At 41.0% G+C, this 17,855-nt stretch overlaps 1 protein-coding gene across 2 annotated transcripts in view; it reads right to left on the bottom strand.

The window, feature by feature from the left end:
- The window catches only part of VIT (vitrin), a 102,962-nt gene that overhangs the window by 74,258 nt on the left and 10,849 nt on the right, over positions 1–17,855 (bottom strand). For both annotated transcript variants that reach the window (XM_055327690.1, XM_055327692.1), the window contains exon 2: positions 6,638–6,707. In XM_055327690.1, coding sequence (XP_055183665.1) covers positions 6,638–6,689 — 52 coding nt within the window. In that variant the 5' untranslated portion in view covers positions 6,690–6,707. The remainder of the gene's footprint in view (positions 1–6,637; positions 6,708–17,855) is intronic.

The following is a 17,855-nucleotide window of genomic DNA, read 5'->3' as shown; positions in this document are numbered from 1 at the left end:
TTGGGTATCAGTTCTTGTGGAAAACCAAAAACTGTCCTTCTGGGCCTGTGTGCCTGTGGCAAGTGGTTTATAAGTCTCCATATCATTAGGACTATAAATATTTCAGTAAGACCTCCCCATCACTTGCATTTGCTCACCCACCACCCTCCAGGCTGAAAACATGCATAGCTGGGTTCAGTTTTACCACAGTGGTTAATAAAGTCATTATTTTCAATGGTACACAGAGGCCCTCTCCTCAGCTTAGATGCTTGTTAATTAAAACTCCCCAGAAACCACTCCTCAGGGGGAGGGTTGGTCAATAAGGCTGAAAATATGCTTGTGCCCTAGAGTCTTCATTCCTCATCTGTAAGGCTTCTCTTACCATGCTGGAAGTGGTGAATTTGGGAAAGGAAAAAAATCAGTCTTGTGTTGCTTTTCTAAGGAAGCCAGGCAGAGCATGGATGGATGGCTGATACTCACTTCCAAGTACAAAGTGAACTACAGATCTACCACAAGTAGCACTTTATCAGGCTACTGAGGCTATTAGTGTCTAGAAGGCTTGAGGAAATTAAGTCTAGAGTCCAAAGTTCCAAAGCAATCATGGTTTACGAAATTTGCAGCAATACTTTCCAATTGTTAAAAATTTAGTGTTCTAGTTTTGAATAACACTGAATAAAGTTCTCATCCTTTGACAGTGGTGCTGCTTGAAATTTCAAAACAAACTAAATGTTGAAATTACTTTTTCAAATAAAAGATTTCCTCCCACCTCTCACTCTCTTCCTCTAGAGGAACCATCAGTATAGTTAAGATGGCTGACGCATAATTGTTTTATTTTTTAAATTTTTTATTTATTTATGATGGTCACACACAGAGAGAGAGAGAGGCGCAGAGACACAGGCAGAGGGAGAAGCAGGCTCCACGAACCGGGAGCCCGACGTGGGATTCGATCCCGGGTCTCCAGGATCACGTCCTGGGCCAAAGGCAGGCGCCAAACCGCTGCGCCACCCAGGGATCCCCACATAATTGTTTTAAAATTCAGTTTAAATAAATTATCATCCTGATAGCTTATGGATAGAGAAATGCAAATGAATTAGCTTAAAACAATGTTCAGTCTCATTAATGGTAAAAAATACAAGCTAAAGCCAAACAATAGGATAGTTTCCCATACCATGTCAGTAAATACTGAACACAAGATTATATTTAATCCTGGCATGGATTTGAGATTAGGGCATTTAGGTACACTGCAGGTGAAGTCTAAGCAGGTGGAGTCATTCTGGAAGGCCATTTGGTAATGTATTTCAATAGCCTTAAAAATAGTTATATTCTTTGTCCCAGGAAATATACCCCTAGGAATATATCCCAAGTTGTAATTAGAGATAGAGACAAAATTTATGTAAAAATGTTCACTACAGCATTATTTATAACAGCAATCTAGAAATAATGAAATGTTGGAAATGTCCCAACAGTAGGAGTATCCTGAACATTTATTACAAATGATGTGTTAAAGAATATTAGATGAACTGGCAAGTGCTCAGCTCTAACCTGAAGAATGATTCTGACAAAATTAGAATATATACAGAGAGAAACAAGTGGAGCAAACATACCAAAATGTTGATAATTATGGAATTGTCATTTTATATTTTCTATATCTTCCCCATTTTATAGTATATTCCATATATAAATCCCATACTTTATATAGAATACATTTCCTTTACAATTAGAAAAAGGCAAGATAAATAGTTTTTTATTTGGGTCATATTGAAATTCTATAGACTTATGATAATAAAAGATGCATACCAAAATCATCAGTAGAGTTAATGGGCACTCGTATCCCAGTTTTCTGGGCCAGTAATGAATTACAATCAGAATTCACTTTCTTTCAAGAAAAGGCATGAAGTGCCAGGATATCTAATCAATGATCAAATCAGGAGGTACTTACTTATTATATATCAGTAACTTTTATAGAAATGCCCCAGTGTAGCCCATAAACTCCTGGTTAGATCCTTCCAGAGCCCCTCCAGATACTAACTCCAATGGTGTTGACAAGGACTCTATCCTTGACCAAACTTTAATGGGGCTCCTCCAAGCCCTCTTCTCAACTGGCCCTTGAACTTGGGCTTTAGTGTCCTTCTTTGTTGGTCCTGCATCACCTGGTTTTAGCAAGAATCTTGTTTAGAAAGAATCCTCCATTCTTGATTCACCTTAGTCTTCCTTTAGCAAGAATCATGTCAGGTAGATTTAGCAAGAATCCCCTACCCTTGATGTCTTCTCTCAGTAATTTCCAGCCACCAACTCCTACAACCTGTTGCTTGGGTAGAAATCTCCATGTTCCTTGTTGTCTTTGGAATTGAGCCCGGTTCTATAGTGAGATCTCCTCTATTACAGTAGTTCCTGATTAAAATCTGTTTTTATCACTTTAAACGCTGTCCAGCCCTGGTTCTCTTTTGGTGTCCACAATGCCTTCCTGAATACTGATTTACAAAGCAGATCATTTTAAAGCAGTTCAGATCTCCCCCGTGATTTAATTTGGTATTTGGCATTATGTACTCTATGTACTCAATGAAACATCTAGCATCAAATAAATCAGAGCTTCATAGCAAAGACAGGACAACTTATTCTCTACAATCACATAAATCATAAAATTATGCTTCAAATCACAGAATATTAAAGCTGAGAGGAGCTGTGTAGACTATACCTTTATTTTATAAAAAAGAAACAAAGGTCAAGGTTAACACCTTGACTAAAGCTGCACTTCTTTGGGGGCAGAACTTGGAACCAGAATGGAAATTTGCAGGCTACTGCCTCAGCCCATTTATTCCACTTGCTCCTGGTAAATGCAGTTGTTGATTATATGCAGTGCTCCAAAACTCTGCTGTATCAGAAATTCATGCATGTCTAAAACAAACATGCTAGCTCTGATATATATTAAACACCTAATTGACATTAATTTAGATGGTTTTGGGGGGATCATTGGATAGTACTGTGTGGAATTTGGTTTATAGTAAATATTTATTTGAGTCTTTTGGCCAAGTTTCTGGATCATAGCTTCCCAAACTCTTGAAATTTCCTGACTGATAAGAGCAATAGGGGCACCTGCTGTTATAATATTTGGGTTCTTGTCCTCTGTTCCTGAAATCAGAGCCATAAATGTGAAATAGGTGTCTTGTTATTTGAAACAAGTGCCTTTCAATCACAGTTGAGTTTATATTAATGAGGTAATAACTTCTGAGAATCCCCTAAAGATGAGGGAGCTAGTTGCCAGGGGAACCAACTTCAAATAGAGGGTTTCAGTCCCACTCTCTGATTTCTGGGCAGGGGAGAGGGGCTGAAGTTTGAATCAATCACCAGAGGCCAATGAGTTAATCAATCATGCCTAAGTACTGAAGCCTCCATAAAAAAACAAAAAGACAGAGTTCAGAGAGCTTCCATGTTGATGAATCAGAATGCTTCTACATGCTACTCTGCTGGATCCCAAACTCTAGGGGAACAGAAGCTCCTTTGTTTGGGACCTTGCCCTATGTATAGTATCTCTTTTCTGGCTGTTAGTTTGTATTCTTCAATATTCTTTGTAATAAACTGGCAATCTGGTGAGTGGTGAGTAAATTGGTTTCTCAAGTTCTGTGAGCCACTCTAGCAAAGCAATCAAACCCAAAGAGGGGATCATGGGAACCTCTGATTTATAGTCAATCAATCAGAAGCACAGTGACAACCTGGACTGGCAGTTGGCATCTGCAGGGGTTTTGTGTGTGGCAGTCTCGTAGGACTGAGCTCTTAGCCAGTAGAATTTGATGATGTTTCCAGGTAGATAGTGTCAAAATTGAGTCAAACGTAGGACACCCAGCTGGTGTTGGTGAATTGTGTGGTATGGAGAAAAACCCCACACAATGGAATTGGGTACAGAGTTGGACTCTGATACCTTATAAATCTACCATCCTTGAGGAAAGTAATTTATTTCACAATATTTCCTGAGTGCCTGTGAGATGTGCTGAGCACTGAAAATGCAGCAATGAGCAAGACACAGGTCCTGTCTTCAATGAATTCACAGCTTTGGGGGAGCCAGCCTAGTGTGTCAAGGTGAATGCCATGCAGCTATGATGAGAATCAATACAGGACACAGTGGAAGCCCTTAGGAAGATGGCCTAATCAGAGGGAGGGTGGAGGGAAGCTCCCTGAGGACAAGTAGGGCTTGTGGGGATGTGGGGGCAAGAGGAAGAGCATTCCAGGCCAGGGATGCAGTATGGTCAGAGGTCTGGAGGGGAGAAATGATGTGAGCCTCAGGGGAATGAGAAGGTCAGTACTTTTCAGGTCTTTGGAAGCCAGAGTGGACTGTGTGGGGAGCAAGGAGAGAAGACAGCAAGGTCTGTATCAGGAAGGCCTCCCCAGCAAGCAAGGCACTCTTAGAGATGTGGTCCCCATCCCAAAGACAAAGGGGAAACACTGAGGAGTTTAAATCAAGAGTAGTGATCAGACATGGCTTCTAGAGAGATTAATTGGGGTGTGATGGAGAAGGAGTTAGAGGGGTCAGGATTTGGGGCAGTGAGGCTGTCCCAGTACTGAGGAGAGTAACAGAGAAATGGCCCTGGGATGGAGATGAGCAGATGAATAAGAGAGATACTGGGGAGGCAGACCTGTGAAGACACAGAGAGGGCATTGTGTGACAGGAGTCTCCTTTGCCTGCTTTGATTTCTCACCTTCTGAGTGAGGAGCCCTGAGGGGAGAGAGTTTTGCAGAAAGGCAGGCTGTGAGAGGCTGGGGACAAGGAAGGACTGTCAATTGGTTCTGTGATATGGGGACACGCAGACTATGAAATGGCCTCAGGGTTTGCCTGTTTTGTGTGTTCTACAGGAGCTAAGGCCTTCCTATTCCTGACTCTCCATCTGTCCTACATAAGAAACCTACTAACCAGGGGATCCCTGGGTGGCTCAGTGGTTTGGCGCCTGCCTTTGGCCCAGGGCATGGTCCTGGAGACCTGAGATCAAGTCCCACATCAGGCTCCCTGCATGGAGCCTGCATCTCCCTCTGCCTGTGTCTCTGTGTCTTTCATGAATAAATAAATACAATCTTAAAAAAAAAAAAAAGAGAAACCTACTAACCAGTGGGGGAGTGGGGGAGGGGCAGCCTCTCAAAGGGGAATGAAGGAGCCTGAGCTTCCAGGGTGAATAATCTTTAGCAGGTCGGTGGAGGAGTCTGGACCAGAACCCATATGTTCCCTTCGACTTTCAGTCTAGTCTCCTTCCACCACGTGAGAGCCATCTTGCTTTCCCAGTGTCACCTCTTTCTCGTCCATTCCCCAACTCTGCTGTGTAGGCTCCCTCTTCACAGACCTTGAACATTCTGACTACATTATAGTTTGAATTTTGTCCCTTCTAAATTCATATGTTGAAGTCCCAGGCCCCAAAACCAAATCTTACCTCATTTTGAAATAGGTTGGTTGCAGATATAATCATCTAAGTTCTGATGAGGTTGTACTGGGTTAGTTGGGCCCCTAATCCAATATGACTAGCTATAATGCTAGAAGGGAATACCCAACCACACAGGAGGAATGCCATGTGAAGATGAAGGCAGAGATTGAGGTGATGCTAGGAAGTGCCAAAGATGTCCAGCCAACCTCCAGAAGTTGGGAGAGAGGCATGGAACAGAGTCTCCATCACTGCCCTCTGAGGAAACCAACCCTGTTGACACTTTGGTTTTGGACTTCTAGCTTTCAGGACTGTGCGAGAATAAAATTGTGCCATTTTAAATCACCCAGTTTGTGGTATTTTGTCGTGGCAGCCCCAGCAAATGAATAGACTGCCTGAAAGTTCTTGGCGTCTTCCCTGGCAATAGTATCACAGTGACCCACAGCGTCTCTCTATCTGACGTGGCCAGGGCACAGCAGGGTCAAGATTAATAGAAGGTTACCCTTGGGCTTAATGCTAAACCCATCAACCCCTTTCTCTCTTCTGGGTGAGCTGCTGCTCCTAGAGAGCCTCCCCAAAATTGTGTTCTCTGCTGATAATGGATAAGGGTTTCATCTCTAAAAGCATGAGTCACCGATGGTATGAATAAGGCCATGTCAGTGATAAGAATTTTCTTTTGAGGGATCCCTGGGTGGCGCAGCGGTTTGGTGCCTGCCTTTGGCCCAGGGCGCGATCCTGGAGACCCGGGATCGAATCCCATATCGGGCTCCCGGTGCATGGAGCCTGCTTCTCCCTCTGCCTGTGTCTCTGCCTCTCTCTCTCTCTCTCTGTGACTATCATAAATAAATAAATTTTTAAAAAATTTAAAAAAAGGAGCTCTAGTTCCTTTAAAAAAAAAAAGAATTTTCTTTTGAGAAATAAGTAACAAGATTCCCAAATTCAGAATCTATAAATACACTCTATCTGAAATATTTTCTAGTTGCTGAAGAATGCAAGATAATGTGTGTGTATATGTGTGTGATATATATATATACACGTTACATATATTTGCTTTATACAAATATATATACACATGTACATCCTGAATTTGATCTACACTTAACATTATCACTTAAACTTCTCTCTAAAATGTTTATCATAAAAAGATATGCTGTGCTGTTTATATGTTCTGTCTTGGTTTAAACCTTTTCTTGGCAAGATCCTTTGGACCTTAGGAAAATGTTAAAAGTGTATCCAGATACACATATAAAAGTACTTACCAAGGAACATTTCAATAACAGATGCCTTCATAGTGAGGACAACAATCCCCATAAATATCAAAATGGCACCCTGGAGAGGAAGAAACAATAACACCATCACATTTCAGCCAAGAGTTCTGAATTGGATGCGTGGAGTGTAGGGAGGGGCTGCTTCATTTTGCACTGCTCCCTGGAGTCTCTGGATTCCAAGCTGCAACTTTCTCTAAGGAGTCCAGCCTCACTGGTACCCAGACAGTCCATCCTTAGATAGAAAACCCATTCTAGTCACCAGCCCCCATTCTTCAGAGATTTGGCCTTAGAACTGAAGAGGATATAACTCCATAATTTCAGGAATATGTTCAATCAGTCTTCAAATTAAGAGAAAAGTTACACTTATGGTATTGAGAGGACCTTTTTAGATTATAAATAAATGATGCATGTATCATTCATCTAATAAATATTTATTAAATTCCTATTATATGGCTAGGTATTGTTAGGGAAGAGGTGATGAAAATCGAGCAAGGAAATAGTCTTGCTCTTAAAAGACTTACAGTTTAAGAGAAGTAGGAAAACATACGTAGACACAAGTAACCATAACATTAGAAAGTGTGCAGGCTCCATAAAGGAGTATAAGGGGAGTTTGTAGACCAGTGGCTCTCAAACTTTGCTGCATATTAGTATCATCTGGGAGTTTTAAAAGACCCTGGTTGCCCAGGCTGCACCTCAGACCAGTTGGATCAGAATCTCTCAAGGTGGGATCTAGGCATTAAGTTTTTAAAAACTCCCTAGGTAATTCCAAAGTGCTGACAAGTTTGAGGACTGGTGGTGGTTCAGAGCAAGATTTCCTGAATCTTACCCCAGGAATCACCTGGGGGTCTTGTCAAAATGCAGATTCTAATCCAGTAGGTCTGAGATAGTGCCAGAGATTCCCCAAGAAGCAAGGGAATTTTAGAGGAAGGAGAGATTATGTCAGCCTTGGGAATAAGAGAAAGTCTCCTAGAGGTGATAGCAATTAGATCAATTTTGAAAGACAAACAGTTTGAACATGCAGAAATAAGGAGAAGTGACCTCAAGTGGAAGGAACAGCATTGGCAGGGGCTCAGAGGTTGGAAATCAGAGTAGGTATAAAGATACTGTTGATATATATGGGGTTTCCTCCTTCTCTTGAGGCTATGAGAAACCCCAAAAGGTTTGTTCGTCATGCATTACATACAGAGCATATACTCTGCATGGTCTCGAATCTTCACGATAAGCCAGTGTGGTAAATTTTATGATCCCTTCAGGAAATTAAGGCTTAGAAAAGTTCAATGTCACAGCTATGGTGACCAGACAGTCAGTGGGACCAGACTGGAGGTGAGAGTGGTAGGAAGGATCTGCCCTGGGCACAAGCAATAAGGAAGAACATTGTCCATAGAGAATTTAAAGCTTAAGGTTGGTCTGTTTCTTTATTATCTTTCCAGGCTAGCGATTCTAAGCAATGTCAAGAATAAAGCACCTCTACCCTCTGGGGTGGATGGCTCCTGCTACATCCTCTCTGCCCAGTGCCACTGCTGTGGAGCCTAAATCTGGCATTCGTACTCCACATGCTCCTATGCCCAGTGGTGAGCTGCTAAATGTGCTCTCTGATGGGGGCAGGAGAGCCCCAATTTGTAGCGTTTGTTGATTTCTGTGTGTAAATCTTCCATGGTTGATTTTGAAGCCACCAAGTAGAGAATTGGAAACACAATCTGGTACTAGCTAGGTCCACTGCAAGCTTATATCCAACATTTAGATTCAGGACTATGCAGATTTTATTAACAAAAAGCAATTATAAAATTATGGTTGAGGTAGTACTACATGTACTTGATGCAATTAACTTAAATAAAACTGTTTAGTATATGAAAGATTTTATGACAAACAATTAAATTAGGCAGTAAGAGTAGCCTCAGACGGAACTGATGATTTTGCTAATTTCCAGCAACAATTGCAATGTGTTAAATTTCCTGATAAAGGTAGTTGACTATTGGTTACATAATAGGCAGATAACAGTTTTTAGCTTCAAAATAGAAATAAAACCGTATATACAATCTATTTGCAATTTTAAATAACTGGGTTGTGTTTTATTTTTATTTTTTTTGGGGGGGGGACGGTTGTGTTTTAGAAATAGGGTGATAAGTAAAATTTTGTTTGTCTTGACTATTTTGAGAAGCTCCAGAATGACACACGTTTTCAGGCCTACACAATTACCTTTCTTAGGGGATGAATGCAGTATATGAAGTTAGCCTACTGCATCCACCTAACCCAGTCCCACCAATCGGTTGTTATTGTTCAGCTTTGCAGATTTCAAGTCACCTTTATTTCTCCTTCTCTCTCCCCATATCTTATCTAGCAGCCAAGCCTTGTTGGTCTACATGTATACTCTATGCAGAAACTGGCCCTGTCTTCTCACCTTTCCCATTGCCATCTGCTCCAGGCTACACCTCCTGTCACCTGGATTATTGCAACCAGTCTCCTAATGAGGCTGTTCCCTTCTCCCTCTGGCTCCACAATCCATACCTCAGCCAGCATGACCCAGTTCAAAGTGCATCAGTTCATAGCATTTCTCAGATCACAACTCGAAAGTGGTCTTACTCAGAATCAAAGCCTAAGTCTTGACAAGTGGCTTATGACAAGTGGCCCCCTGACCTCATTTCCACTCACCCCCCCATATCCCCCTCACTTATTGAGCTCTGGGCACACTGGCCTCCTGGCTGCTTCTAGAACATACGTCTCATGGTATCTGCATTTACTGTTTCCTCTACCTGGATGTCTTCCCCCAAATGAGAACGTGATTTACTCCCTCATTTATTTCAAGTCTTTGCTTAAATGTTACCTTCTCCTGAGACATCCCCTTACCACCCAGCTTAAATTTATAATCCATGTCCTACCCATCACCAACTGGTATACCCTATTTTTTCTATTATTTTTTTCATGTCACTATTGCCACTGACATACTTTATAGTTTACTTATTTTACTTGTTTATTGTTTGTGTTCTCCACTAGAATGCAAGCTCCATGAGGGCAGGGATTTTTATTTGATTTTTTAATATGCTCAATAAATACACAATGAATCAGTGAGTGAGTAGTTAAGGCTCTCTCCTTTCCCTAGGAAATTTAAAAAAAGGAAACAAAACAATCTTGTGAATATCCTAAAAACTAGTGAATTGTACACTTTCAACTTATGGCATGTGATTTATATCTCAATAAGTATTATCGATAGTCCACAAACAGGAAAGATGGATTGTAGAGAGAAATGCTTTCAGTCTTACAACTTTAGGAGACACGAGGGATCTGATCTTTACATGCTGGGATGGGTGGATAAAAACAAACAGGATTCCAGGAAACACTCTAACCCTGGAGGAGTTACCACCCAAATGCTGACTCGCTCCTGATGGAACCTGACCAGAATCACTCTGATCTCTTGGAATCAGAATGTTTTCAGGCCTCTTTCTCACCACTTCCAATTTCTATCCTTGCTTGGTCTATTGACTCATACACTTAAAATATAAATGTGCCTTTGAAATATGTGTAAAATTTTTGAACCGTCTCTTAGCCATTCCAGAGGTGGGAATGAGGATGGCCACCACTACTGTCACATAGTTCCTGCAGGCTGTCCTTTGCCACGAACCTGTGGCATGTGCAGTAATGTTGGAACCCCACAATCCCATGTGCTCACCCAGGTTCCAACAGAAACAAAACAATGGGAGTTTCCAAAAGAATGTGTTACTGATTCGTGAATTTATGGCTTGTACCATGAAATGTAATGTGGAATCCTGAATATGAAGTTCTGATTAGGCAAATGAAGCTTGATTGTGAGATAAAAATACATACTAATGTAAGTAGAGTAGCCAGCCAATTTAATTTGATCTCTTGTTGCCCCGAGTTAGATAAGAGCAAGTTGGTAACAAATAATAACATTGCCTTATATTTATATACTTCTTCAGTTTTTTTCTCCCATTTTTTTATTGTGATAAAATACACACATGTAAAATGTACTATCTTAACCATTTTTTAAGACTACCATTTAGCTGGATTAGATACATTCATATTATGCCATCATCAGCATCATCCATTTCCAGAACTCTTTCTGTCTTGTAAAACTGAAATTCCACGCCCATGAAACAAAAACTCCCCATTTCCCCCTTCACCCAAGCCCCTGGCAACCACCATTCTGCATTCTGCCTCTAGGATTTTGTCTCTTCTAAGTCCTTCATTTAGGTGGAATCGTAGTGTCTTTTTGTGATTGGCCCATTTCAAATAGTATAATGTTTTCAGGGCTCATCCATGTTGTAGCATATGTCAGAATTTCTTTCTTTTTAAGGCAATATTATATTGTATGTATAAGCCATAGTTTACTTATCTGTTCATCTGTTGATGAACTCTTGGGTTGCTTCTGCATTTCAGTTTTTGTGAAAGACACTGCTACAAACGTGGATGTACAACTATCTCTTTGAAACCCTGCTTTCAATTCTTTCATGATTATACCTCAAAGGGAAATCACTGGATCATATGGTAATTATATTTTTAGCTTTTTGAGGAACCGCCATACTCTTTTCAGAACGCCTGCACCATTTTGTATTCCCACTAACAAAGCACAAAGCTTTCAGTGTCTACGATTCTCACCAACACCTCCTGTTTTCTATCTCTTGATAGTCATCCCAATGGATGTGAACTGGCATCTCCTTGTAGTTTTGGTTTGCATTTCCCTAACAATTAGTGATGTTGAGCATCTTTTTGTGGACTTGTTGGCCACTTGTCAATCTTTGGAAAAATGTTTATTCTAGTCCCTTGCCTCATTTTGACTCAGGTTGCTTTCTTCTTGTTGTTGAATTTTAAGAGTGACTTATACTTTCTGGATATTAATCTTATCATATATGATATGCAAATATTTTCTCTCCTTTTTTGTGTTTTGTTTAGAGTGTCTTGGAAGTGCAAAATTTAAAAGTTTTCATGAAGACTAATTATTTTTCTTTTGTTGTCTATGCCTTTGGATGTCATATCCAGGAAATCATTGCCAAATCCAATGTTGTGCATCTTTTGCCATCTGTTTTCTTCTAAGAGTTTTATAGTTTAAGGTATTACAATTAGATTTTTAATCCATTTGAGTCAGTACTTATTTATGGTGTTAGGTAAGAGTCCAACTTTGTTCTTTTGCATGTGGATATCTCTTTTCCTGGCACCATTGTTGAAGAGACTATCTTTTCTCTTTTGAATGGTCTTGGCACCCTTGTCAAAAATCATTTGACCATAATGTAAGTGTTAATTTCTGGCTCTCTAGTCTATTTCATTGATATATATGTCTGTCTCTATGCTAGTCTCACATTATTGTGATTACTATAGCTTTGTAGTAAGTTTTCTTGATCAGGAATTGTTCATCCTTCAGCTTGCCTTTTCTTTTTCAAGACTGTTTTGGCTAATTGGTGTTCCTTGAGGTTCCATATAAATTTTCAGATGGGTTTTTTCAATTTCTGCAAAAAAAAAAATCATGAGGATTTTGATAGGTATTGTATTGAATTTGTAGATTGATTTTGGTAGTGTTGAGATGTTAACAATATTAAGTATTCCAATCCATGAATATGGAATATGTTTCTATTTATTTATGCCTTCTTTGGTTTCTTTGGATGTCATAGCAGGGTTCTTAGTTTTCATTGTAGAAGTCTTTAACCTTCTTGGTTGAATTAATTCCTTTTTTTTAAAGATTTTATTTATTTATTCAGAGAGAGAGAGAGAGAGAGAGAGAGAGAGAGAGAGGCAGAGACACAGGCAGAGGGAGAAGCAGGCATCATACAGAGAGCCTGATGTGGGACTCGATCTAGGGTCTCCAGGATTACGCCCCGGGCCGCAGGCGGCACTAAACCGCTGCACCACCAGGGCTGCCCGGTTGAATTAATTCCTAAGTATTTTATTGTTTTTGATGTAAATGGAATTGTTTTCTTAATTTCCTTTTTAGATTGTGTTCATGTATAAAGATGCAACTGTTTTTTGTGTGTTGACTTTGTATCCTACTACTTTGACTGAATTCATTTATTTATTCTAACAATTTTTTTCCATCCTAACAATTTTGTTGTAGAATCTTTAGGATTTTCTACATGAGTTCATATCATCTGCAAGAGATAATTTCATTTCTTCCTTACATTTTGGATGTCTTTTATTTCTCTCTCTTGCCTAATTCCTCTGGCTAGAACTTCCAGTGCCATGTTGAATAGAAGTGGAAAAACAGGTGGGCATCCCTGCCTTGTTCCTGATCTTAGAGGAGAAACCTTTAGTCTTTCACCATGAGCATGAGGTTTGCTGTGAGATTTCCTATATGGTTTTTACTATGTTCACGTAGTCTCCTTCTATTCCTAGTTTGCTGAGTATTTTTATCATGACAGGTGTTAAATTTTGCCAAATGCTTTCTCTGTATTGGTTGAGATGATCATGTGTATGTTTTTTTCACTGTTTATTCTATTAACATGGTGTGTGACATTAATTAATTTTTGTGTATGTTCAAATATGCTTGCATTCCAGGAATAAATCCCACATGGTCATGTTCTATAATTATTTTAATATGCTGCTGAATTCGATTTGCTAGTGTTTTGCATCAGTATTTATAAGGACTATTGTATCAGTAGGGCATACTGTAGTTTTCTTGTAGTACCTTTATCTGATTTGGTATCTGGATAATGATGCTCTCATAGGATGACTTAAGAAGTAGTCATCTTATCTTTATTTTTGGGGAAAAGTATGGAAGCTTTGGTGTTCTTTAAATTTTGGTAGAATTCATCAGAGAAGCAATCCGACCCAGGGCTTTTGGTTGTCAGATTTTTGATTACTGATTCAATCTCCTTACTAGCTATGGATCTATTCAGAGTTTCTATTCCTTCACAGTCTTGGTAGGTTTTGTGTTTCTAGAATTTGTCCACTTCAGCTAGATTATCCAATTTGGTGGTGTACAATGGTCTATAGTACTCTCCTATAGTTTTTAAAGATTTTAATAACAATGATTGCTTTGGAGAAAGAGATCTGGTAAGTGGTGATCAGAGACAGAAGTGAGTCTGATGGCTTTGTTCTATTTAAATCCTTACTTCATGCACAAACGTTAATAAGTCAGAAATTAAGAGAACACCTATTTTTTTGGAAGATTGAACGTAGACAATGATATCAAATGAGAAGCTGCAATAATCTCCTAACCTACTTTTTGCTCTCTGCTTTCTGGCTCCAGGTCACCCTTCCCTTCAGCTGGGGAGGACTGGCTTCCTAAAGTATGAGTCAGATTGTCCATTCACCCTCTCCGAGTCCTTCACAGTCCACTCATCCTCTACAGAGTAAAGCCTGAATTCCAGTTAGGCATTAAAACTCTTCCTGAAATTGGCCCAACTTACAATTCAAACTGTCACACTGCAATTCTTTCCTATAATCCTCTCCTTAGACCCCAGCACACCTGAGGTCAGAGAAGGGTCTTTTTCTACATGCAGCACCTTGGGGTCTTGTCCTGTGCTCATGCTATTGCTCTTTCTGGAATACCTTTCCACTCCTCATCTGCCTCCCACAAGCCTATCTGAGGCTCAGCTCAGGTGCCACCTCTTCCTTAGAAGTCTCTCTGATCTCCTAAAGTCAAAATTTACCTTCACTTTTTAAAAGATTTTATTTATTTATACATGAGAGACACAGAGAGAGAGGAAGAGACATAGCAGAAGGAGAATCAGGCTCCTTGAGGGGAACTTGATATGGGTCTTGATCCCAGGACCCCAGGATCATACCCTGAGCTGAAGGCAGACACTCAACCACTGAGCCACCCAGGCGTCCCAAAATTCATCTTCATTTGTGCATCCAATTCATCATTCAAAAAAAAGTTGTATGTGTTCTCTGTGCTAGGTAGAGAGGAACAAGACGCAGGTCCACTCATCACATTTGTTGCCTGGAGTCTTCTAGAGGGAATCTGATGTTCCCTCATCATAACTAACACATGCTAAGAGTCAGTAACTTATTAATTTGTTTAATCTTTATAACAACCCAATGAGGTGGGGGATACTTTCTGCCTTAATTTTAGAGGTAGAAACATGGAGGCATACAGAGGGTGGGTACTTTGCCCAAGGTCACAAGGCTGGACAGAAGAGGAGCTGGACTTCAAATCAGTCATCCTGAGTCCAGAGCCTTACACTTGCATTTCACCACTTACTATGGTTGTTTCATAATAAGCAAGTGCACTTCCCTCATCTTTTCTTAGGTCATTGGTCTGAGTTGGTATTGATGTTGTCTTAAAGCTCCCCAGGTGACTCTCCTGTGTAGCCAGAGCTGAGAATCCCTGCCGAAGAGCAAACAGTGATGGCAAAAGGGGTGGATGGTCAAATAGGCCTGGGGCACAGAGATTAGAAGGGGCTTGAGTTAGTTGAACTGGCAGGTTGGAAGGCAATGAGTGGTGAGGGAAGGACAGGACCCAGGAGATGGAGCAGCTTCAGGAAGTGGGAGGTGCTCTGAGAGGCCAGGAGAGGAATCAAATTGTTGAGAGGGAAGAAGGGGCCACGTTGGCCTTGAATGTCACGCCTGAAGAATGTGCAATTGATCCTTTAGGCAATAGGGAGACATGGAAGACTTAAAAATGATTTTTGCATTCATCATTTTTAATAAGCCCCCTGGAGATTTACTTGAGCCCCTCACTTGCCGAAAATCGGCCCTAGTGGGCGTATAAGATTGATGCAATGCTGGTGTTTGTCTGATCTATGACGCTACAAGGGGGAGCACCTAATAACACTCTTTGTCCACAAAATGGAAAGAACCCGTGTCCATCTGGAAACATTTAATAGTTATAAGAGGCTTGTGCTGTATTTCCAAAATGCCAGAAATCCCCTGAGGACAGACATCTCTGAATGGGGAGAGGCCACATCTGCAGCCTTGCTTTCTCCATCTCTGCCTGATATAAAGCCTCAGTTGTTTGTCAATGGATGTGGGTTGATCTAACAAGGTCTGAAAAAGGAAGACGTCCTAGGAGGGGCCTTTACAATATGGAGGCAGCCTCAATCTGCGTATAAACTTTCACATAGATCTTATTCCTCTGGGTTGGGCCTGAAACACTGCATTTCCTGTTGCCATGACACCAGCAGTCACTATTACAATCCCCTAGGATTTTGTGAAGGAGCGGGAAGAGGCACAGGATGGAAGAGCGCATAGGAGTGAGTCAGAAAGCATGGTAGTTTTTCTTTCTTTCCGTTTCCAATTCCTTCCTTCTTTAATCTTTTTTTATTTTTTAAGATTCATTTACTAATTTTAGAGGGGGTGGGAGGGGCAGGGGGGAGAAAGAATCTTAAGCAGCATGGGGCACAATACAAGGCTCAGTCTCACAACCCTGAGATCATGACCTGAGCCAAAATCAAGAGTCAGATGCTTAACCGACTGAGCCTTCTTTTATCTTAAAGAAATGCCAAGAGAAAAGTGCAAGCCAAATAGGCAAGGAAGGCAGGGGAGATTTTGCCTTTTCTCCACATTGGCTCCGAAGAATGCACCAGGCTACTTGAAGATGTGCTCTGCATCAGGCTGTGTAGACTGGATGCTGTTGGCTGCCTAGGCAGAGCAACTGCGCCCCCACTTCCTCTTTCTTAACACAACCCCAACTTGATAAAAGGAATAAATATACACAGATGACTCAGAGGAAGCTGCTCCATCCCCAGATTCTGAGGTGGATCCTGATTCCCAATCTAAGCCAAGAATTGCTCATATACATTTTCCCTCTTGCTGAGGATTGCCTCAGACTTGAACGCATCAGCACAGCAACACTCCCTAAGTGATGGCGCCTAGTTTAAGGGTGGGCCGTGTCCTGAGTTGTATCAGATGCACAGAATGGAAAGACTTAGTCTTTTGTTTTTTGGGGAGAGAAGTTGCCTCCCTTGTTGGTCTGCTGGCAGCCATCTTGGGACCATGAGACAAGTCAGTGTGAGGAAAAGGCCAATACAAAAAGGAGGAAGGTAGTCAAGTGAATCACAGAGAAATGGAGCTAGAGCTCTGCCAGTCTTGTGCCTGGAAGCTAGGCCCACCTCTGGACCACCTGACATATGAGATCATGTATTTCCCCTTCAGTTGGGCTTGCAGCTAAAAATGTTTTTTTGACTGCTTCCTAACTCACAGTACCTGTCTTTTTAACTAGAAAAGGCTGTAATAGTGCCAGAGACTGTGAGATGCTGTCTCAACAATTCTCTCATCTGAGTCACCTACAAAGCTCTCGAGGAGACAGAATGGACATTATTCTCCCTATAATTCAGAGCAGTGAAGTGACTTGTCTAAGGCCAGATCTCTATTTTAGTCTCGTGCTCTTTTTACTCTATGAACCTCTCACATAACTGTTATTGTAAATTCCAAATAATGCCATGATTTATTGTGTAATATTATCATAAAATAAAAACTCCACTCTTCATTTATGTAGTATTTTGCATATTTAAGTGCCTGGTGACATCTAGGACTTTAATCTCAAAAGATCCCTGAGGGCACCTGTGTGGCTCAGTGGTTGAAGGTCTGCTTTTGGCTCAGGTAATGATCCCAGGGTCCTGGGATCGAGTTCCGCATCAGGAGCCCACTTCTCCCTCTACCTAGGTCTCTGCCTCTCTGTGTGTCTCTCATGAATAAATAAATAAAATTTGAAAAAAATTTTTAAGAAGACCCCTGAAATATATGTCTCTATAGTCAGTTGCAGAAATAACACTTGCTGAAATTAAGTGACTCAGCTGGTCTGGCAAGAAAAGATAACTGAAGTCAATCAGGATCTCCCTTGGGATTTTGGAATCCGGACCCTGAAAGCCTTGAAAACTGTAGGAGCCAACCTGAAGGCCACGTGGGATCCTAAATAGAAGGTGAAGGCAGAAAGAGAGAAGAGAAAGCCTGTGGCCCTGGGAGAAGCAGGGGGAGATGCTGCTTTGGTTTCTGGCCACCTCCCAGATCCCATTTCCAGTCTGAAGGAGGTCCAGCTGGCCTCAGCCTCCTGCGCATGACATAGATGTTTCTGGGCCCTTTGGCTCCTGCCAGTTGGAGTTGGTTTCTATTTCTTGAAGCTTTGGTTCAAACCCTTCTCATCTCTGTTGTTTTAGTTATCTGTTTCCCTGAAATGATTAGTAGCAAAATGAAAACACTTAAAATGAAAAGGGCACCTGTGTCTGCCTGCCGGTTGATAGCATCAAGAAGGGGTTTGAGAGGCTGTATCCAGCTCTGGAGTGAGGCTCTGGGAAGAAGTGTGACAAAAAATCCCATAAGCTAT

The sequence above is a fragment of the Nyctereutes procyonoides genome, unplaced genomic scaffold, assembly GCF_905146905.1.
Source record: "Nyctereutes procyonoides isolate TBG_1078 unplaced genomic scaffold, NYPRO_anot_genome, whole genome shotgun sequence".
In the NCBI taxonomy this organism is placed as follows: Eukaryota; Metazoa; Chordata; class Mammalia; order Carnivora; family Canidae; genus Nyctereutes; species Nyctereutes procyonoides.
This window is presented reverse-complemented; position numbering and strand designations above follow the sequence as displayed.